At 46.3% G+C, this 25,577-nt stretch overlaps 2 protein-coding genes across 4 annotated transcripts in view; one reads left to right on the top strand and one right to left on the bottom strand.

Moving 5' to 3' along the window:
• The first annotated feature begins 1,653 nt into the window (after positions 1 to 1,653).
• Positions 1,654 to 25,577, top strand: NDUFAF1 (NADH:ubiquinone oxidoreductase complex assembly factor 1). 2 transcript variants are annotated; one of them, XM_075532038.1, is made up of 5 exons: positions 1,654 to 1,782; positions 9,519 to 10,127; positions 11,665 to 11,850; positions 12,946 to 13,020; positions 20,274 to 25,577. In XM_075532038.1, the coding sequence occupies exons 2-5, from the start codon at positions 9,549 to 9,551 to the stop codon at positions 20,421 to 20,423; spliced, it is 990 nt and encodes a 329-aa protein (XP_075388153.1). In that variant the 5' UTR covers positions 1,654 to 1,782; positions 9,519 to 9,548; the 3' UTR covers positions 20,424 to 25,577. The 2 variants fall into 2 exon arrangements, with proteins under 2 accessions (XP_075388153.1, XP_075388152.1); XM_075532037.1 differs by having other exon boundaries at positions 1,686 to 1,944.
• Positions 20,904 to 25,577, bottom strand: part of NUSAP1 (nucleolar and spindle associated protein 1) — a 32,847-nt gene continuing 28,173 nt past the window's right edge. The window contains exons 9-11 of one of the 2 annotated variants that reach the window (XM_075532036.1): positions 24,975 to 25,091; positions 23,028 to 23,136; positions 20,904 to 21,636 (exon numbers count right to left, since the gene is read on the bottom strand). In XM_075532036.1, coding sequence (XP_075388151.1) covers positions 21,543 to 21,636; positions 23,028 to 23,136; positions 24,975 to 25,091 — 320 coding nt within the window. In that variant the 3' untranslated portion in view covers positions 20,904 to 21,542. The remainder of the gene's footprint in view (positions 21,637 to 23,027; positions 23,137 to 24,974; positions 25,092 to 25,577) is intronic. The other variant, XM_075532035.1, reaches the window with a different exon arrangement.

Here is a 25,577-nt window from a genome sequence, read left to right as displayed (position 1 = left end):
TTTTTCTATGCCACTGATTTATCATACAACTGGAGTTGCTCACAAGCAATTGAACCATATGTTGGAGCTCAGGGAAAGATATCAAATTGTCTTTAGATAACTCATATTTGGAGATATAAAAGGTAATGGCTGGGCTTTGGAGAAAATCCACTTTTGAGGCTGTGAGTGGAGAAATAAGAAATCTATGCCCATTGGTAGCCAACCGGACACCCACTTACTGAAGGGTTGTGGGGAGGAGATGAACCAGTCAGGGTGCAGGGTAGCAAAGATGAAACATATAACTTTCCTCTAGTTCATAAATCCTTCCTCCCCCGCCACTATCATGATCCCAATTCTACCATACATATCTGGCTAGACCAGATGATAGCAACTGGAAGCACAGAGAATCCGGGACAGATGACTCCTTCAGGACCAGTAGTGAGAGTGGCGATGCCTGGAGGGTGGAGACAATGTGGAGTAGAAGGGGGGAACAGATCACAGGAACCTGCATGTGGTCTTCTCCCTCCCTGGGGGATGGACAGCAGAGAGCAAGGCGGGGGGAGACATCGGACAGTGTAACATATGATAAAATAATTTATGAATGAAGGATTCATGAGGTGGGGGGGAGTGGGGAGGAAGGGGGGAAATGAGCAGCAGATATTAAGGGCTCAATTGGAAGGCAAGTGTTTTGAGAATGATGATGGCAACAAATGTACATGTGTTCTTGACACAATGGATGCATGTATGGAATGTGATAAGAATTGTACAGGCCCCCGATAAAATGATTTTTTTAAAAGCCTATGAAAGAAGCAACAGGGAAAGTCTGAAGAGGATACGAGAACCAGGCAACAATGAGGATTCTGGACTCTGAGAAGCCAAACCATGATTTCAAGAAGGAAGAGTTTTGTGGCATGTTAACTAGTAATGGAAGAAAATTGGACAAGAATGTTCTTAATGGGATGTATTCAGAATTGCTTGGGGACCAGACTGCCAGGGGGCATTCCAATTGTTTCCAGTTCACTCTGGGAGATTCCTTTCTGTCAGCACTATGCTTGGTGCCTGGGAAAGAAAACAGCACAGTTATGGACCCAAGAAGCTTACAGCGTGACAGAGAGAAGTGAATAAATAATTGGAGCACAATATTGACAGTGTTTCAAACATAGGCGTGAACACCATGCAATAGAAGCGCCGAGGCTTGAATGGCCCTGGCAGGCGAAGTTGGAGTAGACAAAGTAGGGACTTGGATCTCCTAGAATTCTGCGAGGGTGGCTCTAGCAGAAGCGGTCTTCTGAGGCCATGGACAAATCTTAGGGGTCCAGGGAGGGGAGACAAGAACCTGGAGCAAAGAGCGGGTTGGCAATATCTGGATCATACTGGTAGCTCTGTGATGAAACTTGGACTTGACAGCAATGGGTTTGATAGGTGAATGCTAGAAAGCCGGGCGTAGAAAGCGGAGGCGATAAGATGCTCTGAATTCTGCCCCATTTCTTCATAAGGGACGGGGCTGATCGGGAGGGGTGGAAGCTGGGCCGCTGGGGGGAGCAGATGGGCAAACAAACAAACAAGCACAAACAAACCAACGTCCTCTCAGTTCGCGCCGCCTCCATGCGCCGCCTGCCCGCCCGGCTCTGGGCGCGGGGCCGGAACTTCCGCGTTGCCCCCTTCGCTGGGTGCCGGAAGTTCAAAAGCGACGGACCAGGACGGGAAGGTGCCGGGCCCGGTCGAGAACAACAAAGGACCGGGCGGAAGACGTTTCCCTGCCGGCCGTCGGGGCGGACGGGCCCCGCGTTCCGTCTCTGGCAGGTGAGCGCGTGAGGGGTGCGCGCCGGGCGGCCGCCCACCGGGATCCGGAGCCGAACGCCCGGCCGCAGGAGGGTGACGACTTGCAGACTGCGACCCAGGGCGAGTTAATCGCCATATCTCCGTTTCCTCACGGCTCTCATGGGATTAATAATAGCATCTCGGGTTAGTCGTGATTAGCCAATTTTTACTATTACTGTTGACTTTTACCTGCGTGGATTACGCAGTTGGCGAGATCACTATCGACCTTGATCCGATATCGTCCAGTTGATATTGTTGACCTTGTGTTTACTAGTGAAACTATGAAACAAACATTTATAATGAAAGCACTATTATTACAAAAGTAACAACACTACTGAATGCGCGTGTGGAAAGTTGGATGGATAATATTATTCATAATCTTATATCATCCTACCCAGGACGTTATGCCTTCGTCTACCCCAGATCTTTTTTATGTGTCCATTTTTGGACGTGTAATGTCTAATATAAAGTATATGGAATTTGTATTCCTGCTTATTTACCAGAGTTCACAGGTGTCATTTTTATGGTTATATGAAGGACTTCAAAAAGTCCATGGGGGTGGGAAGAAAAGACCGTGGGAGAATTAACAGACTGGATTTTTTTCCTATGAATATTTTTGAACTCCACTCATATAATGTTTTATTTTGGAGGCTTGTCACTTGTTTCCCAAATTCCTATAGATGTAGACTTAAACTCATGTAAGCACAATTTGTATTGGAAATTCAACTATTTCCCATATCTGAAGGAGCTTTGTAGATCCTGGGGGAAGTTTCGGCTCTATTCTGAAGATCATGAGGAGTCAGTGAAGAATTTTAACCAGAAAAGATCAATGATCAGTCTTGTATTTTAGTCATTTCTTGATGTAGAGCTGTGGTTCTCAACCTGTGGGTCAAGACCCCTTTGGGGGGTTGAATGACCCTTTCACAGGGGTCGCCCTATTTATAACAGTAGCAAAATGACAGTGACGAAGTAGCAAGGAAAATAATTTGATGGTTGTAGGGGGTGGGGTCACCACAACATGAGAAGCTGTATGAAAGGGTTTGGGCATTAGGGAGGTGGAGAACCACTGCTGTAGAGTTGGAGGGGGCCTGCTATTGCAATGGTTAAGTGCCTAGCTGCAAAGCAAAGGGTCAGTGATTTTGATGGACCAACTGCTGTGCAGGAGAAAGATAGGGCTCTTTGCTTCCATGAATATTACAGACTTGGAAACCCTTATAAGTTGGAGTCAACCAGTGATAGTGGGTTTGGCTTTTTTATTTTAAAATTTTAAGTTATGATCATTGCTCAGTTGGTAACCAAAGGGTCCATGGTTCAAACCCACTAGCTACTTGGAGGGAGAAAAGACCTGGTGATGTACACTCTTAAAGATTGCTGCCTATGAAACCGCATGGGTCAGTTCTCATCCGTCCCCTAGGGTCTTTATTCATTAGAATTGGGTTGAGGGCACTCAACTGCAGACAGGCAGGGGAAGGACTGGGCTTTCTACTTCTGTAAACAGTTACAGTCTGTTAAACTCACAGGGGTCTCTGTGAGTCAGCACGGACTCGATTGCAGTGAGTTTGGTTTGTGAGGTTTTTTTGAAGAGCAAACTGATGCTGGGATGGTTATCAGTGTCCGGGGGTGAGTATCCTCTGCAAACCTGGAAGCAGTGATCTAGGAGAGAGGCTGGTGAGCTTCCTGATGTGGGGAGTGAGGCAAGAGGCATTTTAGAAAGAGCACAGGACCTGTCTTAGAGATGTGTGATGGGGGCGGGACACAGGGCATTTTGATGTGAACTCTAAGGCAACCAGGTGGTAGAGCTGGATTGGTATTTTATTGACATTTTAAGATTTTAAAACCTTTTTATTTGTAGTAGCTCAGAACCATGTTCTAATCTATGGGTTCACTGCTTGACCCCCTCCCACAACCCCATCCCCACCTCCTGGCTCTCCACACACACCACCTTGGTCTTCGGGGTTGAAAGGCTGCATGTTTTCTATCTTTCTAGGGGTATTTTCCGGGATAGGGAGGAAGAAGCTGGTTTTGGTAGCACTTCCTGCCCACAATCACTCAGTGCTTCTGCTAGAGATTAAACATACTCTCTTATTTGAAGTACAGAAGTTAAGAGGCTTTGGTGATTTGGACAAAAAACCTTCTGTGCTGGAGACCAGAGTCAATTCCCAGCCTACACACCTCATGCACAGCCATCATCCCTGTCAGTGGCAGCTTGTGTGTTGCTAGGTTGCTAAGGAGGTTTCAACAGTACTTCAGACTGAGACAGACTAGGAAGGAAGTTCTGGTGATGTACTTCTGAAAATCAGCTCATGAAAATTGCATGGATTAAAATGGTCCAGTCTGAAACTGATCATAAGAATGGTGCGAAGTGGAGAGCAAATGCCTTGAGAATGATTGGGGCAGGGAATGTATGGATGTGCTTTATACCATTGATGTATGTATATGTATGGATTGTGATAAGAGTTGTATGAGTCCCTAATAAAATGTAAAAAAAGAAAAAAACCCAAAAATATTTATTTGCTGTTTATAGCTTATCATGCATATTTTATGAATATGATAATTAAATTATGATTAGAGGACTTTTCAAAAAAAAAAAAAGAATGGTGCGGGCGCACATGCCTCCTTTGTGCACGGGTGGCCTTAACAAGGGCACCTCACAACATGGCAGTGTGGAGGGAGTCCTGGCCTGTGGCAGGGTAGAAGGTTAGCATTGTAGTTCCCACTCTGACATTGGTCACTTTGTGTCTGTTTCATAGAGAAAGGAGGTAATGTGACTGACTTGTCTCACTGGAGAAGAGCTCATTTGGCTAGGGGTTATGAATGAGTTATACAAGGTCATCCCTTTGAAAGCCCCAGCCAGCTGTTGGGTGGGGTGGGGGCGGAAGATGAAGCTTTAGGAAAGAGTTACAGTTTTTGGAAACGCACAGGGGCAGTTCTATACTGTCCATAGGGTCACTGTGAGTTCGAATCAACTCAAGGGTAGTAAGTGTCTCCTTGGAGACACTGAATTAAGTGAGATAATATATGTCAGAACTCACTGCCATTGAAAATCTTTCCTGGGGCAGACAGCTTCATCACCTCCTGTGGAGCGACTGGTGGATTTGATCTGATAACCTTGTAGTTAGCAGCACAATGATTAGCAGCTCAACCCCTGGCACTACCAGGGGTCCTTCATATATGTCAAGGTGATTTTAATTAAATTTGAGGTGATTGTTTAGGGCCTGCCTTTGAGGAGCCTACATAGTGACTTAACCTCAAAGCCTTATTACTCCGTTTGCCCTGGACTTCAGCTTCTCTTGAAATGCAGGATCGTGGGGCCCTCATTAGAGCTAGTGACACAGATAGCCATCATTCCATCTACTCTTTAGAAGAATTCCATGAGGTAGGTCCCAAACCCAAACCGAACCCCTGCCATCCAGTCAATGCCAACGCATGGCGACCCTATAGAACAGGATACATCTGCCCACGGGAGTTTCCAAGACTGTCAGTCTTGAGGGGAGTAGACAGTCACAGCTTTCCCCTCTGTGCAGTGGGTGGTTTCCAACTGCTGACCCTGTGGTGAGCAGCCCACCTCCGCTCCGCTGCTCCACTGCCAGGTCTCCTTACGTAGGTACAGGGGGCCTCAGAAAGCCCGCTGAACACCCAAGTGCTGCAAGAAGGAAGACAGTGCTCCAAGCTGATTGTGGTGGTGAATGCATACCCTTCTTAAGACCACTGAACCATTGAATTGTATGATGAGGTAATTATAGCTCAAGAAAACTAGTTTGTTATTTTTAAAGATCCAAGGGTTTAAAGACACAAGGGTTGTTGCCCTTGGGTGCTGTGAGAGTCTATCCTGACTCAGCAACCCCACATGACATGGGAACTTCCCTGTCAGGCCGCCTTTCTTGCCTGCCCTCTTTACCGAAGCAGCTACAGGGGCTTTCTCCCACAGAGCCCCGGGGTAGGCTTGAACCACAGACCTTTGCGTTAGCAGCCAAGCCCTTACACTTAGCCATTGTGTTCCCAGAGCGCCTTTTACCTGAGGGTAAACCGTCTTCTTAGGTTTTGCCACATGAGATCACCAACATTTTACAGTCGGCACAGCCTAATGTGCATCAAGCCCATTTTCTGACCGCGTGCACGCTTAGAGTGTCCACTGTCGCCCCTCTGTATATAACTGAAGTGCTAACGTATTAAGTCCACGGACCTTTGTCCTACGGTGAGTGAGTGGACTATCTATTTTAAGGATTACTGTTTCCTTAAAAACGGCAGCATAAAAATTGCTTTAAAGTTGACCCAGCCTCCTGAGTTAGATTTCAGCACCAATCACCGCCCCCCTCTCTGGGCTTCCTGGGGCTGCAGAGCCCGGTGGAGGCAGATGGCCTCACGTTCACCCAGGGAGTTTTTGGTTTTTTATTTAACAGTTTATTAGCACGTTAGCCACATGCCATACAATTCAGTAATTCAGTCCTATCAAGAAGGGCTGCACATTTATTGTCATGTTAAATTCAAGAACGTTTTCTTCTTTTCTTCATGTAATTTTTTTCTAATTGTGGCAAAAATAGACAGACAGAAAGTTCTGCAGCCCAACAAGTCCTGCATGTGTAATCTGGTGCCATTGCTCGGACTCTTATGTTGAGTGGCTACTATTGAGGTCCTTTTCCATCGCATGAGCTCAACGACCCTGAGCAGCAGCTCTTCCTCCTTCTCCCACGAAAACTGCTGGTCAAGTCCGGTTTCTGTCTTCTCGTCAGTAGTGCTCTTGACATAGTACTCACATGCCAACACTTCCATGGTTAGATTGCTTTGAAAAGAGTTGTATCGAGGGTGGGGGAGGGAGGAAAAAACGAGCTGATACCAAGGGCGCAAGTAGAAAGAAAATGTTTTGAAGTGGATGATGGGGGCATATGTACAAAGGTGCCTGACACAATGACTGCATGGATTGTTACAAGAGTTATAAGAGTTCCCCAATAAAATGATTTTTTAAATGTTTTTTTCCCAATCATTTTATTGGGGGCTCGTACAACTATCACAATCCATACAGACATCAATTGTGTGAAGCACATTTGTACATTCATTGCCCTCATCATTCTCAAAACTTTTGCTCTCCACCCAAGCCCCTGGCATCAGGTCCCCATTTTTTGCCCTCCCTCCTCACTTCCCCCTCTCTCATGAACCCTTGATAATTTATAAATTATTATTTTGTCATATCTTTCTCTGTCCCATGTCTCCCTTCCCCCACTTTTCTGTTGTATGTCCCCCAGGGAGGAGGTCACATGTAGATCCTTGAAATATGTTCCCCTTTTCCAACCCACCCGTCCTATACCCTCCCAGTATCGCCACTCACACCATAGGTCCTGAGGGGATCATCCGCTCTGGCTTCCCTGTGTTTCCAGTTCCCATCTGTACCAGTGTACATCCTCTGGTCTAGTCAGGCTTGCAAGGTAGGATTCGGATCATGACAGTGGGGGTAGGGGGGGGAGGAAGCATTTAGGAACTAGAGGAAAGTTGTATTTTTGATCGTTGCTACGTCTCACCCTGACTGTCTCGTCTCCTCCCCAAGACCCTTGTAGGAGTGCTTCTTTCGAACTGCATATAGTTAATTTCACTATGGAATTAACCTACCACTTTCTCCTCCTGTGGCTTCCCTCTCAGGGGAGTGACCCAGAAGGGTTGCCTGCAGCAGCTTGGAGAATTCAGTAGTGTTGGCTGAGCTGCCTTCTGCCCCCAGGCACACAGGCAGGAATTCCCCTGTAAGAAGTTGAGCAGAGTATCCCCTGGTAGAGGGCAGCAGGGCTTCCACACACAACCCCCTAGCTACACTGGGTGGAGTTCACCTAGCTGGGTGTAGCGCAGGAGTAAATGCCCTAGGTTAAGAGGGGTGGTTTGGAGGTTAGCAGTAGAGTGTGAGAGACCAGGAAACAGACAGGGGGAAAAAATGTTAAAAAGCAAGCCTGCTGAGCCTGTGTGGGGCAGGGGGGGGGGGGTGGATATAGTAAAGAGATGTAAACAAAGCAACAATGTAGCTGAGTCCTGATCTCTGCCAGTGGAGCTGCAAGGGTTTAGTCCCTGCTCCAAGGCGGCAGAGGCAAGCTGTGGCTGTGTTGAGAAAAGACCCCTGCACAGCTCTCCAAGACCGAGGGGGGGACAGAGAGGAGACACCAGGGTCTAGTCCCTGCCCTGAGGCGGGTGGTGGCAAACTGTGGCTGTGTTGAGACCAAGCCACCCTACAGGCTCCAAATTGTCCTGCTCAGGCAGAGACAGTGGTGGGGCCAAGGTCAAGCCCCAGCTGGCCTCCACTGAGGTAAGCCAGAAGCTCCCAGCCCCTCAAAACCCCGTGGGTCTGTGCCTACTTATCTTTATGATGCTCCTCCTGCATTCCAGCTGTGTTGAATTTCCCTGTAAGCAACTCTCCTGGGCTGAATTCTACCGAGTCCCTCTGGTATGTGTTACTCTGTCTCCATCTTGCCAGAAGTCTCTAAAGTGATTTTTTTGTAAAAAGAAGTTGTATCTACATTGTCACAATCAGTTCTAGTGCTTCCAACCCACTCCTGCATGCATTGTTTGCTCTCCAAACCCCACCCCCTTTCTTGCTCCCCCTTCCCGCTCCCCTTCCCTAATTCACTGTTGCATCAGTTATTGTCTCTCTGCATCCATTCTGTGCTTCACAAACTGGGAAACCCAACAGAAACAATAAGAAAACCTAGAAGAAAGTAATAGTAATATAAAGATACAAATAAAGTGTAACAGAGAAGAGTCCAGAGAAGACATTTCTGTTTTGGAACAGGTGAGGAATACTTCAGCCTAGAGCAAATTCAGGTTGGGTCAAGAGGGAGGGTCAACTGACCAAGTATCATGTTATACCGTGGTTCGGCCCACCACAGTCAGGCTTACAGTAACCTCTGGCTGTGAGCCGTTACTCTCTAGACTCGCATCCAATGCTCACCCAACATGCCTGTCGGGCTCCTGCGCATTTTGGGATCGGTGCATGCAGACGGGGTGTGTTGTCAGGGGAAGCCAGCCCTTAAGACATCATTACAGGTCCGGTAGGCGCAATTGTACAGCGATAATAAGTAAAGATCATAGTAAGGTTATAGAGAGCATGAGAGATAGAAGTAAAGTATTGAAATAAATGGAGTCAGGCACAATTCATGGTAGCATGCTCACCTCAGCTCCACTTGAGGGAGAGAGTCTCGTCTTTAATGTTAGCCCAGGCATTTTATATTCTCCGGGGACGTGCAAGCCCCCTAATCACAGGTGAGGACATACATCACAGGGAGGGGTTGTGCCGTAGGTCATACCGTAATGAGAGGGGGTGGTCTAGGGACATACATGCAATACATGTGATAAGATGGGCAGATAACTTAACTTTGGATGTCACCGAGTCAGTTTGGCCTGTTCCCTGACTCAGTTGATAGAGATCATTATTGGTAGGGTGAGAATGCTTGGTGGCAGGCCTCAAGGAGGAATAGTTTATTGTCCCCAGTAGCAGGGAGTGAGGCCTGCGCTCGGGGAGGATGTCTGTAACCATCTGACCTCTCCCCACAGTGCGTTGTTATTCCTTGTGGTACCATTCACAGTGCAGCCTATGCAAGGCTTTGCTCATACTAGGCACTGTGTAAATGTTTATAGGTTTGGAAAAGAACTTGGAGAATTGCACAATATCTGATCTGAGTTGACGCTGAAATTGTGGCTCAGTCGTTGCTCCCCGAGTGACTCTCTCCATGTCTGCTCTGTTGCAGGGACACTGCACTGTCAGTTGATGCTTCACCATGGCTTTGGTTCCCAAGCTGCTGACTGGCATTTACGGTCTTAGAAAATGCCAGATGCCAAGTGCCGTCTCATGCCTATTCCTGGATCCTCGCTTTGCAGGCTACTGTTCCAGTAGTCTTCAGAAACCAGCGGCTGCTCCCAACCAAGCCCTTGATCGTCAGGGGCAGTCGGAAAGGGCTTTGCGAAGTCCTCACCAGAGAGAAGCTGCTTTGGACATACCTTCTCCTGACGAGAAGCCCGAAGTGAGTTTTGATAAAGCAATTCAAGATGAAATCAAGGACCACTTCAGGCGTCTGAAGGATGAATTTGTGAATCATTGGATAGGCCCCGAAGGCCGTCCTCTGCATGAAGTCATGCTGGAACAAGCTAAGGTGGTCTGGCAGTTTCGTGGAAAAGAAGATTTGGATAAGTGGGTAGTGACATCTGATAAGACGATTGGAGGCAGAAGTGAAGTCTTCCTGAAAATGGGCAAGAATAACCAGAGTGCGCTGCTGTATGGAAATCTGAGCTCCGAGGCCCCTCTGGACGGGGACAGCGGCCGCAGTGGGTACTGTGCGATGATCTCCAGGGTTCCCAGGGTAGGTAAGGCTTGGCAGCCACCGTTCCCTCATGAGCAGGGTGCCTTTCATGCCAGTATGAATTCTAGCTAGTGGCTTTTGTTTACATACGTGAGAGCGCCTGGCACGTGTATGTGTACTGGGATCAGGCATAGCAGTAAAACGAAATCAGAGGAGGACATGGTCTTGAGCAGAGTTAGCTTGTTTCTGAGCATCCCTTTGGACCAGGGCAGAACCTTCTTAGGTGTGAGAAGCTAGGCATTAAAGAGGTGACCTGGGGAGACTTTCCTCCCTATGACGGAGGCCACAGCCCCTATAATGGCCAGAGTTGGCTTGGTGTGGTTAGCTTGTGGACTGTCCCCATGCCTGGCTCCTCCGCCGGGCCTTACCACAGCCCCGGGCTGCTGCTTGCATATTGTACGTAAGGAGAAAGGCCAGTGTCCAGACCGATAAGCCTTTCCCTCTGCACATAGTAACGAAAGAAGCCGAGTGTGTGCCCCTACAGAGGTACCAGATACCGCCTACTAGGCAGTGTGTTCAGGTCCTTGAGAATCCATAGACTGGCAGACACACCTTCGTAATAATGAAAAGATTAATTTCATTATCGATTGATTAAGTGTACCAACTGAACCTTAAGCCAGGCACAAAACACATGGTTTTATTTATTCCCCACCATGATCGTGTGTGGTGCGATGAGCCCAGTTTTGCAGCTGAGGAAAGTGAACTCCTGAACAAGTAGCTTTTGTCCAAAGTTCCACAGCTTGTAAATACTCCTTCATACACGAACACTAATCATCTGGAAGCTTGCTTCTGAGAGGCCTATAGATAAACAGCTTAGAAACTCATGCGAATTCCACTCCTGAAGAGAGAGACAGTTCAGAACATGGATCTGGGAGTTCAACAGCTCTGGGATCTGAGGGCGGTTTCTTCATCAGTGGTAGTGCCCGTCCCCTACGCGTACTGGTAGGATTAAGTGGAATGATGTGTGTAAGCAATTCACGGTAGTAGTGGTTATACATCGGGCTGTTAACTGCAAGGTCTGTAGTTCGATACCATCAGCTGCTCCAAAGGAGAAAGACGGGGCTTTTTACTCCGGTAAAGAGTTACAGTTTGGACACCAACCCCTGTCCTAGAGGGTGGTTGATTGGCATTGTCTCGATGGCAGTGAGTGAGTTGTTATTCAATAGCAAGTTCATAACGAGCTCTATTTTTTATAGTTTCTCGTGTATTGGTATGGGTGTGTGTGTGAGAGTGTGTGTGTGTATGTGTGTGATAAAATGAGCCACTCAGAAGCCATTTGTAGGACCCATCCGAGTAAGGCATTCCTTTGGGGACGCTGACTCGACAAGGCCATGTTTCTCTCTCCCTCGCTGCCATTAAGCTGATGCCGACTCACAGCAAGCCTGCCGCCGTGGGTTTTAGGAGTTTCACAAAAGGATCCTATTCTTTCAGAGCGGCTGGTGGTTTCACACTGCTGACCCTGTGGGCGACCCACTGCGCCACCAGGGCTACTGACGGTGAATGGAGTCAAATGACCTTTCCTTCCCGTACTCCTCAGGGCCCATTTGAGAGGAAGAAATCCTACGATTGGTCTCAGTTCAACACACTGTACCTGCGAGTGCGTGGGGACGGTCGGCCTTGGATGGTGAATCTCAGGGAGGACACAGATCTAATCCAGAAGCACAGTCAGATGTACAGTTACTTCATGTTCACCCGCGGAGGGCCCTATTGGCAGGAGGTCAAGGTACTGGCACCTCTTTACTGTTCATGAAAAAGGTCTTCCAAGGTCATGGTAACATTGTAGTTTTCGCTACTCATTCTTCTTGGAAGTTGTGGGGAAGAGCAGGAGGAGGAAAAGGCCTTAGAGGAAAAACTCACACGACTAGCCTTTTATTCATATTTTTATCTCTACTTATTAATGATATGGTTGAGAAACATCAGTTGCAGTGCGTCTTTTGTTATTATTCATATCAGTTCATTAACTGGAACATACATTTGATGCTGCATCCCTGGTCTACCTCTGCTCGGCGCCAAAGTAGATTTTTCTTTGGTTGCCTCTTCCAGGCAACTCGACCTAAGTCACGTCCCTAGCTTAGTAGAAAGGTGCCTGAAACGAAATAGCCCGTCACATCTTGCATTCATCAATACTTAGTGATTTCTCGGGATGCAAGACACCTTGTTTTCTAAAGAAGGGGCAGCAGTTGTGACGGCAGCAGCGATACCCAGAGGAAAAGAAAAGCTCCCTCAGGGAGTGGAGACAGAATTGGGGCCCCTTCTGCTCCAGAAGGTTTGCAGTCACTACACATCAAAGCCTCCCTTGTTTGCATGCTGCACAGTAAAGCTGGTTTGGGACCTGGCGCTCGCAGGGATGGCCAAGAGGATAGGTAAAAAATGGAATTGCAATTATTTTACATGGCATTTCCTTAATTAGGTGGGCATAGAGCATATTTTAATCCTTAGTAACTTTTATTCCCATTTTTTGGCATGTGCCCATTTTCTATTGGGTCCGACTTTTGTCAGCAATATGTGAGCTCTATCAGTGTCTTGTTCATAAATGATATAAATTTTCCCCCTATGTTAGTTTATCTTTTATCTTTTGCTGCCAGGAAGTTTTCTCTCCCTTTGGGCCTTGTGGCTGCAAAGGCTTTCCTGTTTTTCTCTCGCATTTATTATTTTATTATTTCACATTTGTACTTTTGATTCAAATGGCTAGCCACATGTTATAACTGCATATACTAAATGACAGCATTTAAAGCACTATCCTTTTGTCGACCTAATGCCATACAAATGCTTCCGTTGCTTATGTTTCACCTGTGAAGTAAGTGCTTTCTTCTTTCAGATTCCTTTCTCCAAGTTTTTCCTCTCTAATCAAGGGAGAATCCGAGATGCCCAGTTCCAGCTGCTGCCTGATAAGGTAGTATTTTCTTGTACTTTTCACTCAGGAACTGTGTGAACTTTAATGAAAAGCAACTCCTACAAGGGCGACTTCAGTCCTGTTTAACATTTTGTATTTTGGGTGAAAATTTCAGGGCACTTTAGTTTCACATTTAACCATTGATGCACATTTTGTTGGGTGCGGGTGGAATTCCCTCAGGGAAACAGAACTCTTCCCACTTTTTCCTGGGCTTCCCAAATTCTTCTCTTCTTTCCCCTCTCCCCGCCTCTAGTATGCACCAAGTAACGTTGTTCTCTATTTGATCTATTCTTGTCTTTTTATAAAAAAGAAGTAGACAGTATTTGTCCTCATATGCTTGATTTACTTATTTACTTAGCAGTATGTCCTCCAGGTTATACTGTTTCACAAACTGCATGGTTTTTCATAGCTGTAACGTATTCCATTTTATAAATGTACCATAAATTGCTTATCCATTCATCCATTGATCTTTTTGCTGTTTCCATGTGTTTGCTGTTGTGAGTACTGCAGCAATGAACATGGTGAGCACATGGTCTGTTGGGGTCATTTTGGGGTCTCAAGGTCATAGACCAGGGAACCTCAGTGGTGCTGTGGGTTAGGTGGGTGGGCTGCTGCTGCAAGGGCAGTTCACATCCACCAGCTGTTTCTCAGGAGAAAGGCTAGGCTTTCTGCTCCAGTGAAGACTTCGTCTCAGGAAACCTATGTATATATCTAGATAGATAGATAGATAAATAGATAGAGAGAGCGAGAGCGAGAGCGAGAGCGAGAGCGAGAGCGAGAGCGAGAGAGAGAGAGAGAGAGAGAGAGAGAGAGAGAGAGAGAGAGAGAGAGAGATAGATAGCAGGTGCGGGGAACCTTTTACCTATCAAGGGGATATTTATGATGTCATATGCGGGCTATGCTGGTCAAGCAGTTAATTTGTCTGATATGATGGCTGGAACTGCTTCTCTTTGGTGAGGCGTGTGAGTTTAGTTGGCATTGACGACTTTGCAGGCGTCTGTCATCTGCGAGCCACATGTCTCCCATGCCTGCTCTATGTGGTTGGTCTGGGTTGGAATGGACTCAGCAGCACTGGTCTGGTTTAGTGTGACATCTCTATCAAGGTCTGGGGCTGCTGGGTCACAGGGTGGTTCACCTGTTAGTCTGAGTGCCATACTATTTTCAATAGTAGTTGTTCCGTTTTACAGCCCCACCAACCATGGATAAGGGTTTCAATCTCCCTACATCCTCCCATTTGTGATCTCCTTTTCTCTCGTGTGTCATGTTGGCCAGGGTACAATGGTGTCTGAGTTCTGATTGGCTTCTCATAAGCTTGTTGATTTGTAATTGACTCAATGGTAGCGAGTTTGGTTTTGGTTTAATGGCTAATGATTGGGAACAAGTTTTCATATAATTGTTGGCTGTTATCTTTGGTGAAAGTTCTATTCATGTCCTTTGCCTATTTTGTGATTGAGTTTTCTTTTTGTTAACCTGTTGTAGTTTTTTTTAAATCATTTTATTAGAGGCTCATACAACTCTCCTATCACAATCCATACATACATCAATTGTGTAAAGCACATTTGTACATTCGTTGCCCTCATCATTCTCAAAACATTTGCTCTCCACCCAAGTCCCTGGCATCAGGTCCTAATTTTTTCCCCTCCCTCATGAACCCTTGATAATTTATAAATTATTTTGTCATATCTTGCTCTGTCCCACATCTCCCTTTACCCACTTTTCTGTTGTATGTCCCCCAGGGAGGAGGCCACACATATAGATCCTTGAAACAGGTTCCCCCTTTCCAACCCACCCTTCCTATCCCCTCCCAGTATCGCCACTCACACCTGAGGGAATCATCCGCCCTGGCTTCCCTGTGTTTCCAGTTCCCATCTGTACCAGTGTACCTCCTCTGGTCTAGTGAGACTTGCAAGGTAGGATTCAGATTATGACAGTGGGGGGGAGGGAGCAGGAAGCATTTAGGAATTAGAGGAAAGTTGTATTTTTCATCGTTGCTATATCGCACCTCTTCCCCAAGGCCCTTCTGTAAGGGAATGTCCTGTGGCCTACAAATGTGCTTTGGGTCTTCACACTCCCCCGCTCATTCACTATGGTAAGATTCTTTGTTCTGATCCCTTCGACACCTCATGATCGCACAGGCTGGTGTGCTTCTTCCATGTGGGCTTTGTTGCTTCTGAGCTAGATGGCCGCTTGTTTACCTTCAAGCCTTTAAGACCACAGACGCTACATCTTTTGCTAGCCAGGCACCATCCGCTTTCTTTGCCACATTTTCTTATGCACCCATTTATCTTCAGCGGTTGTATAAGGGAGGTGAGCACACAATGATATGATTTTTTTGTTCATTGATGCCTGATCACTGATCCCTTCAGCACCTCATGGTCACACAGGCTGGTGTGCTTCTTCCATGTGGGCTTTATTGCTTCTGAGCTAGATGGCTGCTTGGTTACTTTCAAGCCTTTAAGACCCCAGACGCTTAATCTTTTTGATAGCTGGGCACCATCAGCTTTCTTCACCACATTTGGTTGTTCACCCTCTTTGTCTTCAATGGTTGTGTCGGAAAGTGAGCATCACAGAATGTCAATTTAATAGAAGAAAGTATTCTTGCATTGAGGGAGTACTTGAGTGGAGGCCCAATGTCCTTCTGCCTTAATACTAGCCCTATAAATTTATGCACATAGATCTATTTCCCCATCTTTATGTATTAATATATTTGCATATGTACATGCCTTTATTTAGACCTCTATAAATTCCCTTAGCCTCTCTGCTCTTTCCTCTATTTCCTTTGACTTCCCTCCTGTCCTACTATCATGCTCAGTCCCCACCTGGGTTTCAGCAATTCCTCTTATTACATTACCCTTGATCATGCCCAACCAGGCCTCCCACACCCTCACCATCAATTTGGATCGCTTGTTCCCTTGTCTCTGGGTTTATTAACACCACTACCTTTCCCCCCACGTCCCCCTCTCCCATGTCCCCTCAGAACTTTCGGTCCCGTTGTTTTCTCCTCCAGATTGTTCATCCAGTCTATGTTATTTAGACAGACCTGCGGAGATAATAACATGCACAAAAACAAGACAGAGCACAACCAAGTAACAATATACAATGAAACAAAACAAACCAATGACCAAAACAAAATACTTTAAGAAAGAAAAGCTTGTAGTTAGTTCAAGGATTGTTTGTTGTCCTTTAGGAGTGCTTTGCAGTCCAGTCTGCTGGGGCACCATACCCTGGCCCCAAAGTCCACCTTCAGCATTCCCTGGGCACCTTGCTGCTCCATTCCCTTGCTGTTCTGTTGCACCCCCTTAATGTTTTGCCTCGGTGTGTTGGGGTCTGATTGGATGTAATTCCCACACAGTGTCTCCAGTGTTGTCCCCTGTAGGGCTATGGGTCAGCGAGGGATGACATGTCTTATCATGGGGCCGGCCATGTGGTCCTCTCTGTCGACTGGCTGCTCTAATTGGGAACATTGACCTCCTGGCCTGGTGGGCCATAATGTGCTCCACAGTCTCCTCCTCCCCTTTCATCTGCTCCCGTGTGCTCCAATCAGATATGTCCCTCTTCCGTAACTGTAGATTCAGTGCCGTCCTTTGAAATAAATTCTTCTGAGGGAAGGGGCAGGTGTCCACTTAGTAGTTGGTGTTGGGGTCAGCCCCCCAGACCTCTCCACTGGTTTCCTACTTCACACCGGCATGTTGCATTCACATCTGGGAGCACCGGGTTGAAGTCTGGTCCCTCTTTCCCTATGGAGACACAAACAATACCCTCCCCTTGGGTGGATTAGTGCCTTTTACCCCTGCTACCCTTTTCTTTTTAATTATTTTTTTCCTTTCCCTGCCTCCTTTTTAGTTGTCTACCATGTGTATCCCTGTATTTGGTCTTGTCCCTGCCATGTTACCTGGTCCTCACCCCAGGAATGTTTGTATACCGTAGCTTTCTCCCTGTGCCCCTTATGCCTTTTTTTTTTTAAAAGCTTACCTCAGCAGCCTTTAAAGTCTTTTTATGTTTAAGTCAATGCTATCTCAAGGTCTGTTTTCTCTTTTGTGCCTTGTGGGTGAGGTTGTTCTATGTGGTGGTCTCTTATTTATGCTTGGTGAGTGTTGTTCTTCTGCCCATACTGGGTCAGCAAGGAGCTTTTGTAGGGCTGGGTTTCTTCTAATGTATTCTTTGAAATTTTCCTTGTCTGGGAAGACTCTTACCTCTCCATCTATCTTGTTCAATAATTTGGCTGGGTAGAGTATTCTTGAGTTTGCATTGTTTTCTTTCAATTTTTGGAATATGTTACTCCACTCTCTCCTCTTCTTCATAGTTTCTGCTGATAGGTCTGAGCATATTCTTATTTGGGAACCTTTATATGTGATTGTTTTTCCCTAGCTGCTCTCATGATTTTCTCCTTTTCCTCAAAGTTGGATAGTCTATTATGTGCTTTGGTGACTTCTTCTTGGGATCCACTCTTGCTGGGGTTCTTTCATCCTCCTGAATGGTTGCCTGGTTTTCTTTCACTAAGCTGAGGAGGATTTCCTCTAAGAATTCTCTCACTATTGTTGCAGATTTGTTGTGTCTTCCTCCGGTAAGCCAATAATTCTAATGTTGTTCCGCTTCATAGCATCCATCAGACATATAGCTCTTAGGTTTTCTTCAGCTTCTCTGATGATCTTATTAGATTTTTGTTTGCATTTGTTAAAGTCTACTTGGCTGTCCTCCAAGTCACTGATGCGGTTCTCTGATTCCTCCAGTAGCTTCTCAAGGTCCGTGAGTCTGCTACTAGTTTTTGTTATCTCCTCCCTAAGCTCCTGTATTTCCCTTTGGTTTGTGGCTTTTACCTCTTCTATCATTTCATCCTTTTTCGGTATTGTTTCCCTCATATCCTGTATGGCTCCAAGTATCATTCTGAAAATTTCTTTCTGTGGCAGCTCAATGTCTGCTTCTTCTATGCATGTCATTATGTTCTGGCCTTTTGTTTCTCCCGTTTTTTGTTTTTTTTTCCATTGAGGTCATTTGGGCTGATGGCTATTTGTTTTGTGTTGTTTTAGAGGAGCCCGGTGCTATTTTCTTGGGAGTCGAAAAGCATTGGCTCTCTCTTGGAGACTTGTAGGAGTGCTTCTTTGAACTGCCTATAGCTTATTTCACTATGGAATTAACCTACCACTTTATCCTCCTGTGGCTTCCCTCTCTGGGGAGTGACCCAGAAGGCTGGTGGGTTACCTGCTTTGGTGTTGTGGAGGTTGGGCAGAGATTCCTGCAGCAGCTAGGAGCATTGAGGAGTGTTGGCTGAGCTGCCTTTATTCCCCTAGGCACACAGGCAGGAATTCCCCAATAAGATGTTGAGCAGAGTATCCCCCGGTGGAGGTTGGCAGAGCCTTACCCAGTCTTGGCTAGCTACACAGGGTGGAGCTCACCTAGCTGGTGTGGCACAGGCGTAAATGCCCTAGGCTAAGGGGAGTGGTCTGGAGGTTAGTGGTAGAGTGTGAGACCAAGAAAGAGACAAAGAGGAGAAAAAAAGTTAAAAAGCAAGCCTGATGAGCCTATGGTGGGCGGGGGAATTTATAATAAAGAGATGGAAACAAAGCAACAATGTAGCTCAGTTGAGATCCCTGCCAGTGGAGCTGCAAGGTTTTAGTCACTGCTCTAAGCCAAGCTGTGGCTGTGTTGAGAAAAGGCCCTTGGGCAGCCCTCCAAGACCTAGACGGGACAGAGAGGAGATGCAAGGGTCCAGTCCTTGCCCTGAGGCGGGTGGTGGCAAACTGTGGCTGTGTTGAGACCAAGCCACCCTACAGGCTCCAAATGGCCCTGGCTCCAGCAGTATCATTGGAGGGGCCAAGGTTAAGCCCCAGCCAGCCTCCACTGAGATAAGTCAAAAGCCCCCAGCCCCTCAAAACCCCGTAGGTCTGTGCCTACAATATCTTTATGATGCTCCTCCTGCCTTCCAGCAGCGTTGAATTTCCCTCTAAGTAACTCTCCTGGGCTGAATTCTGTGGAGTCCCTCTGGTGTGTGTTACTCGTCGCCATCTTGCCGGAAGTCCATCCTGTTGTAGTTTTCTAGGACTTTTAGATTTTCACTGCCATTTAGTCAATTCTGACTCATGGCAGCCCTATAAGACAGGGTAGAACTTCCCTGTGGGTTTCTGACACTGTAACTGTATGGGAATTGAACACCCATCTTTCTTTCTTCTGTGGAGCGCATCTGGGGGATTTGAATTGCAGGCCTTGTGGATCGCAGCCCAACTTGTCCCTTATTAGATAAGTCATTTCCCATGATCTTCTGAACAGTCTGTAGATGTCTTACTTTTCATTTTTATTAATCATTTTATTGGGGGTTCTTACAGCTCTTTTAACAATCCATACATCCATTTGTGTCAAGCACGTTTGTACATGTTGCCATCAGTTTCCAAAACATTTGCTTGAGCCCTTGGTATCAGCTCGTCTTTCTCCCTTCCCCCAAACCACCCTCACCCTCATGGATCCCTGATATTTTCATAATTTACACCGTCCGCTGTCTCCCTTCATCCACATTTGTGTTGTCAATACGTCGAACATTATAGTCAGTTCCCTGTTTACTTTTAATAGTCTTTGGGGTATGTACATTTTTTATTTTAATGCGGTCCGATTGATCTAGTTTGTCTTGCATTTGTATGTTTCTTACTCCTATACTTTACAAAAGATGAAGCCCCATAGTTTTCCTCCAGGAATTTTATGGTTTTAGATTACGTTAAAGTCTTTGATCCATTTACTTTTGGGATATGGTGTGAAGTGTGGGCTCGATCTGACTTTTCAGCAGGTATCCAATCTTGCTAATAGCATTTATTGGAGACTTTCAGCCCCACTGAATGAATTAATTTTGAGCCTTTGTTGAAAATAAAGTGTTCATCGATGGCTGGGTTTAATTCCGAGTTCCCAGGCCATACACCTTTTTTTCTCGTGATTGCCGTCCCTACAATATCACATCATGTCACCCCTCTCCCGTTCCTCCTCCTGTCCTAACCCTGCTGAACTTTGTCCTTGACTAAACGCTGCCCTTGTGACCTCCAATGGCTGATGATTCGAAGGAGGGCATCTCTCATGCTTTTGTTCCCCATAAATGCCTGGCTTTTGATTAGCTGAAACTGAGCCACACGGGGGAGTTTATTTCTAGCATGAAGAACAAAAGGCTATAAGATCGGGGTTCCACCTGTTCTGTTTGACTAGCCTTTTTATGATTTTGCTCTATATTTTTCTTGAATATATGAGCGTTTAATAAACGTATTTATTTTTATATTTAGATCTCATCTATAGGACTCACCCTGGCTGACAAAGTGGATGGCCCATTCTTCCTGGAAATAGACTTTATTGGAGTGTTTACTGACCCAGCACATACAGAAGAATTTGCCTATGAAAATTCTCCAGCTCTTAACCCACGACTTTTTAGATAAAGATCACGTGGCAGTTTTGTGTTATTAAACTAAGGATAATAGCCTCCGGGTGAGAGGTGAAATCAAAGTGTCCTTCAGTGTCATCTAACCAGCGGTTGGTATCTATGCTCTAAGGCCAGGCTCCAGCTGGTTGCGAAGAGGGCTGAGAAGGGAAACTGCACGGAAGCAGGCTCTGACCTGTGCCTTAGAGAATGCAAGTACTCACGCAGAGTTGATGCCTCCGATGGCTGTTCATCAGAGTGTGTTTGACCATTACTCAGGTTACTGATTGGACTGACCTCTTCGCTTGCTAGGGAAATCCAAATCTATCACTGAGTATCAATAAGTACAGTAAACATCAAGACATTTGACAGTGTGGTGGGACCCCCGAAGCTCACTCTTTATGGACTGGGAGGGATGGCCCAGGAAGGGTGCATGAAGGGTAAAGGTAAACTCTTGGTCCTCTAGCTGGTTGGCGCTTATACAGAAATGACTCACCAGAATGAGAACAACATTTATTTATGAAAATCTTGGGCAATACAAAATTCTACAGCTCCACTAACGTACAACAAAGATGGTTATGATCCTCAGCAAATCTAATCCTTTCCAATTACCCCTTAAGGTGCTAGCTCAACAGGACACAGCCATCATTTAAGATGAGATCATTCCGTTTCCAGATGACTATCTTTTATTGTTAGTAAGCAAGGCTAGAATGAAGTAAAGTTTTGTTTTTAAGAATATAATGACAGGTGGAAGTGACATGAAATGATCCTAACAAAGCTGTTTATAAGTATAAACAAAACATTGATACAAAGATAGAATATCGATGAAATAACCAAAGCCAATGGCCCGTATTTTATTAAGATTAGTGGATTTTCTATACTAGGCCTTGAAGACATGTCCTGCCTTTCCCAGCTTCTCCCTATTCTCAACCTAGTATCTTCAGCTCCATGGGGATACTTTTCCCCCTGAGATTCAATAGAAGAAGAGGTCACAGACACTACATAAAAAAACAGTTAAGAGTTAAAAGGTCTTTTGATGAAGGAAAATGAAGATGACAGCATAAAACTATTTACAGAACGGGGGGTGGGAGGTGGGAAGGTCAGAGTAACAGAATATTTACGGAGTGTTAAGAAATTATTACACTGCCACTACAGCGAGGCCTCTTCGAGCTCCCAAAACCTTTGCTTTTTTCTCCCGTCGCTCTTGCTCGTGTTTCTTCCGCTGTTCGTCCCTACAAGGGAAGGTCACACAGTTAGGCTCTGGAGCAGCACCACGGGGACTTCTGCACACGACTGTCGGGCTGAGAGTGCCAGCAGCACTCCTGTGTAGAGCAGACTCGTGTGCTCGGCCCGGGCCTCCTGGAAGCCAACCTGCAGTAAAGGGCTACAAATGGGTAGTGTCCTTTTTGTGGTCATTCGAGTACTTTAAATCCAAGCATGGCGCTGGAACCAGAGCATTCTGCCGAGTTAATGCCCCCCACCCCCCCCACCCGGACTTCTGTTGGTTTCAAACTGGAATTCTCAAAGGTCAACCTCAAAAATCCCAGTATTTTAGAGAACGTTCTAGAACTAGAATCAGGGTCTACTGACTCAAAAGTGACTATGCTTTGTTTTCCTACAGGAGACTTAAGTCCATCCTCAGCCCGGGACACCTCAGAAAAGCCCCAAAACAAACACACACACACACACAAAACCCCTAAACACCCAGATACTGCTCGATTAATAATAAATGCAATTGTATTTGATGACAATATGCAAGTCAAATGACAAGCGATCCCATGTTAGGAAGGTTCTGGCAGGTAATGTGGAGTTGACCTCACCAGCTGCAACCCCAAACTAGCTATGGCTTTAACTTGGTTTCCATGCTGGCTGAGGCCTCTGAGCCACCCCGGGACCTTCCCTCGTGTAGGAAAGGGCTTTGATTCTTCCTGTCCAGTCATGGCCAGCGAAGTGGATCTGTAAAATGAAGGTGAACCAAATGGAAAGACCCAGTGAGTGTCTGGAAAACGAGCAGCAGGAGCGCTGCATACGCACCACGCCTCTCGGACAACCGTCCGTAACGGGCCTCCCCGATGCCACCACTGACTCAGATGCACTGCTCTCGGCAGCCTTGGCAACACCCGATCCTCAAGTCCACCGGAGGAGTTTGGGGGAAAGCCACTGAGAACAGCAAGGTGCACAGTTCGACTGGCACACCTGGGGTCCACTTTTTCAGTTCCCAGGGGTGGGGGATTGGAGTAGGAACCAGAGGTACCAAGGTACCCTGGGCACTTGAACATGGGTGTTGGAGAGAGAAATTAAGTGAGTTTTTCCTCTTGCAGCTAGGTCATGCATAAGCAATGCTCTGAAATCCCCAGGAAGCTTTGGAAATGAGATTTAGGGCCCCACTCCTAACCCACTGACCTCTCCGTGGGGGTGTACCTGGGTACTTTAGCAGATCCCTTGATTCCACTTTGAATCTCTTGTTAATCACCACTATTACTGAGATTGTTCCTCACGGGGTCCGCTTTTAGCTATGTAGGTCCTTGCAAATAATCTCATTTTTTCCACAAATTTCTTTAAAGTCTCTTGTATAGCCTTTCAAAACGAAAAGAATTAGACAAAGAGATCATTGTATGTTCACCTGGTCTGGAGATGAGGTTGTTTATAAGTTTTCTTATAGAAGCTCACTCTGCTCACAGGTTCATTCAGAGAAGTATTTTCTTTCGATTGTCCCCATGGCTTCAGCTTTCCTAGTTTGGGATCAAGATGGAGAGATGTAAGAAGAGTCTGTGTTCATGCTCCAACTGTGTATTTTCAGCTGTGGTGACCCGCAGCAACATGTATAGACATTCTGCAGATAGAAATGACATTTTATACACACTATGGTGTTCTTTTTCAAATCCTTACGTCACAGAAGGTTTAATACTACACCGTCCACACAGTAAAGCCATCACAACCAAGTACTTTATCCTGAGATTGCAAATACAGCATGTTTAACATTAAAGTATTGCTACTGGTATAGTGCACCATTACTGTTAATGTTACTACATTTGAAATGGGATCAAAGTAGGAGTCATTGGTGGTTTGATGACCTGGGACCAAAGTTCTGGGTATTTTAACACGTTAATGCCGTTCATGACGTCTTCATGGACTAGTGCTTGCTGTTTGTAATGACGCACTTTTATCAGGTCACTTGACCCTGACACTGACTTGAGTCAGTGCTACTTTCTTTGCTGTGGACTGGAGGGAAACGAAGCCCAGCACGTAGAGAGTAAGCAGCGCCGTGGAAGCCCTCGCGCAGCTGTTCCAACAGCAGTGGACGTGTGCGGTGCTCAGTCATCCGTTAGCATTGCGTGCGCCACGTGCTGCTGTAGCGGCTGGGGACACAGCAGGTCATCAAGGGAGCACAGTTCCCTGCCTTCCCGGGCTTCTACTTCAGTGGTAGCATGAGGGCACATCATCAGAAGGCCAGGTAGTGCCAAGTGCGTGAAGAAATGTAAAACACGTGATGTCTGATGGTACCAGGTGAGTGGATGCCTCCGAGCCGGAGGGAGACAAGCTATACAAGCGTGTGTGGAAGGAAGGGTATTGAGCAGAAGGATCAGGAATTTCATAGCTGCAGAGGTGGGAGAGCTTGGTGTGTTTGTTACAATGCCCTGGTGGGTAGAACGTATGGAAGGAAAGCAATGAAATGCACTTGGGAGAAAAGAGATGGAGATCCTTGGCCATTCTGATCAAGGCAGTGACTGCTCAGATGTGTTTTTACATTGCTGGGGTGGGACACGAGGCTATTCTGGAAGCTCAGGAAAGAGAGAATGGTGACCTGGACCACAGAGGGTCACAGAACAGGGGTGAAATGTGGTTCAATTAAAGATTTCTTTCATTCGTGCAGTTGAAGGATGAACACTGGATGTGGAGTCTGAAGGAATGGGAGGAGGAAGGACGAGCCCTAGGTTTTAGTCCTGAACAGCAAGGTGGATGGTGCCTGTGCCGCTGTCACAGCTCGGGAGACAGGAGTGGAAGCGTGTGGGAGGCAGAGAGGTTTTTTAAAATCAGGTTAGCTGACTCTTCTAAACAACTCAGATTCATGTTTCATTAGCTAGCAGTTTAAAGAAGAAACGCTGTTACATCGGAGCGAATCCTGTAGGAATTTTTGTTGTAAGACTCCTTGCAGAATCACTGAGATATTATACTGGGTGCTGGTACTTGAATTTAAGTCCACGAGGGACAACAGGCTAACTTGAGAACTTCCAAGCTGGGAAGAAAGCCTGCATTTACTGGAAAAAAGGTCACACGCACAGGCTCACTTGCCAGTTTCTTGATTTGGGTACGGCTGTTATAATTCTTTATGGTAATAGTGGTGAAAGTTAAGCTTTGGATGAAGAAAAGTAGAAATCAATTAATTTTTTAACATGTGGCTGCCCAACACCCAGTCTCGGCACCATCAGTCCCTCTGGTGGAAGCAGCAGGACAGGCCTGTCGACATCAGGAACAGCCTGTGTGGCGCCGGTGGGGTCTCCCCCACCCCTAAGCACAGCACTGTTTTCCTCATCTTTTGCATGCTGCACACCTCAGCACCCCCACATACCTTTGTGTGGCTCGTAGGTGAGGGGCCGAGACAAACTGGCTTTGAGATCAAACACTGGTTTCCTACTGGACACGGGTGTCTGTATTGCCTCAGGGTTCAGCTTGAAGGGGGTAATAACTGAAACAAATCAACCAAGAGATCGCTTCTTTAGGGAAAAAAATGGCTACAAATCATTTTTATCCAAGTATCACTGCTCAGTTGATCTGAATTGGCTGAAACAAGTGAGGCGAGAAGTGGGAGAGAAACGTGATGGAGGAAATGGAAGGCCTGGTGGACGCTCCCTGGAGAGTCTAGAAGTTATTTCCTAGGGAGCGGTGAGAGCCTAGAATCTTACTGGAAAAAAACCCCACTGAATTGTGTGATACAGGACTTCTGTCAATAAAACTTTATAGCAAGAGTCAGCAGGGAGCGGAACAACAGCTGTGAGGGTTATCGTTAAATATCTGTTAAATATTTAACTCATGGTTAAATGTCTGCCGCCCCTTCCACTGGGCAGCTCTGCTCCCAGGTCTGGAGAGACTTGTGCACATGCAAGAGAGTTCACAGCTGGAACAGGTGGAACCCATGTCCATGAGCAGTGGAATGGATAAATACACTGACACA

The sequence above is a fragment of the Tenrec ecaudatus genome, chromosome 14 (assembly GCF_050624435.1).
Source record: "Tenrec ecaudatus isolate mTenEca1 chromosome 14, mTenEca1.hap1, whole genome shotgun sequence".
In the NCBI taxonomy this organism is placed as follows: domain Eukaryota; kingdom Metazoa; phylum Chordata; class Mammalia; order Afrosoricida; family Tenrecidae; genus Tenrec; species Tenrec ecaudatus.
This window is presented reverse-complemented; position numbering and strand designations above follow the sequence as displayed.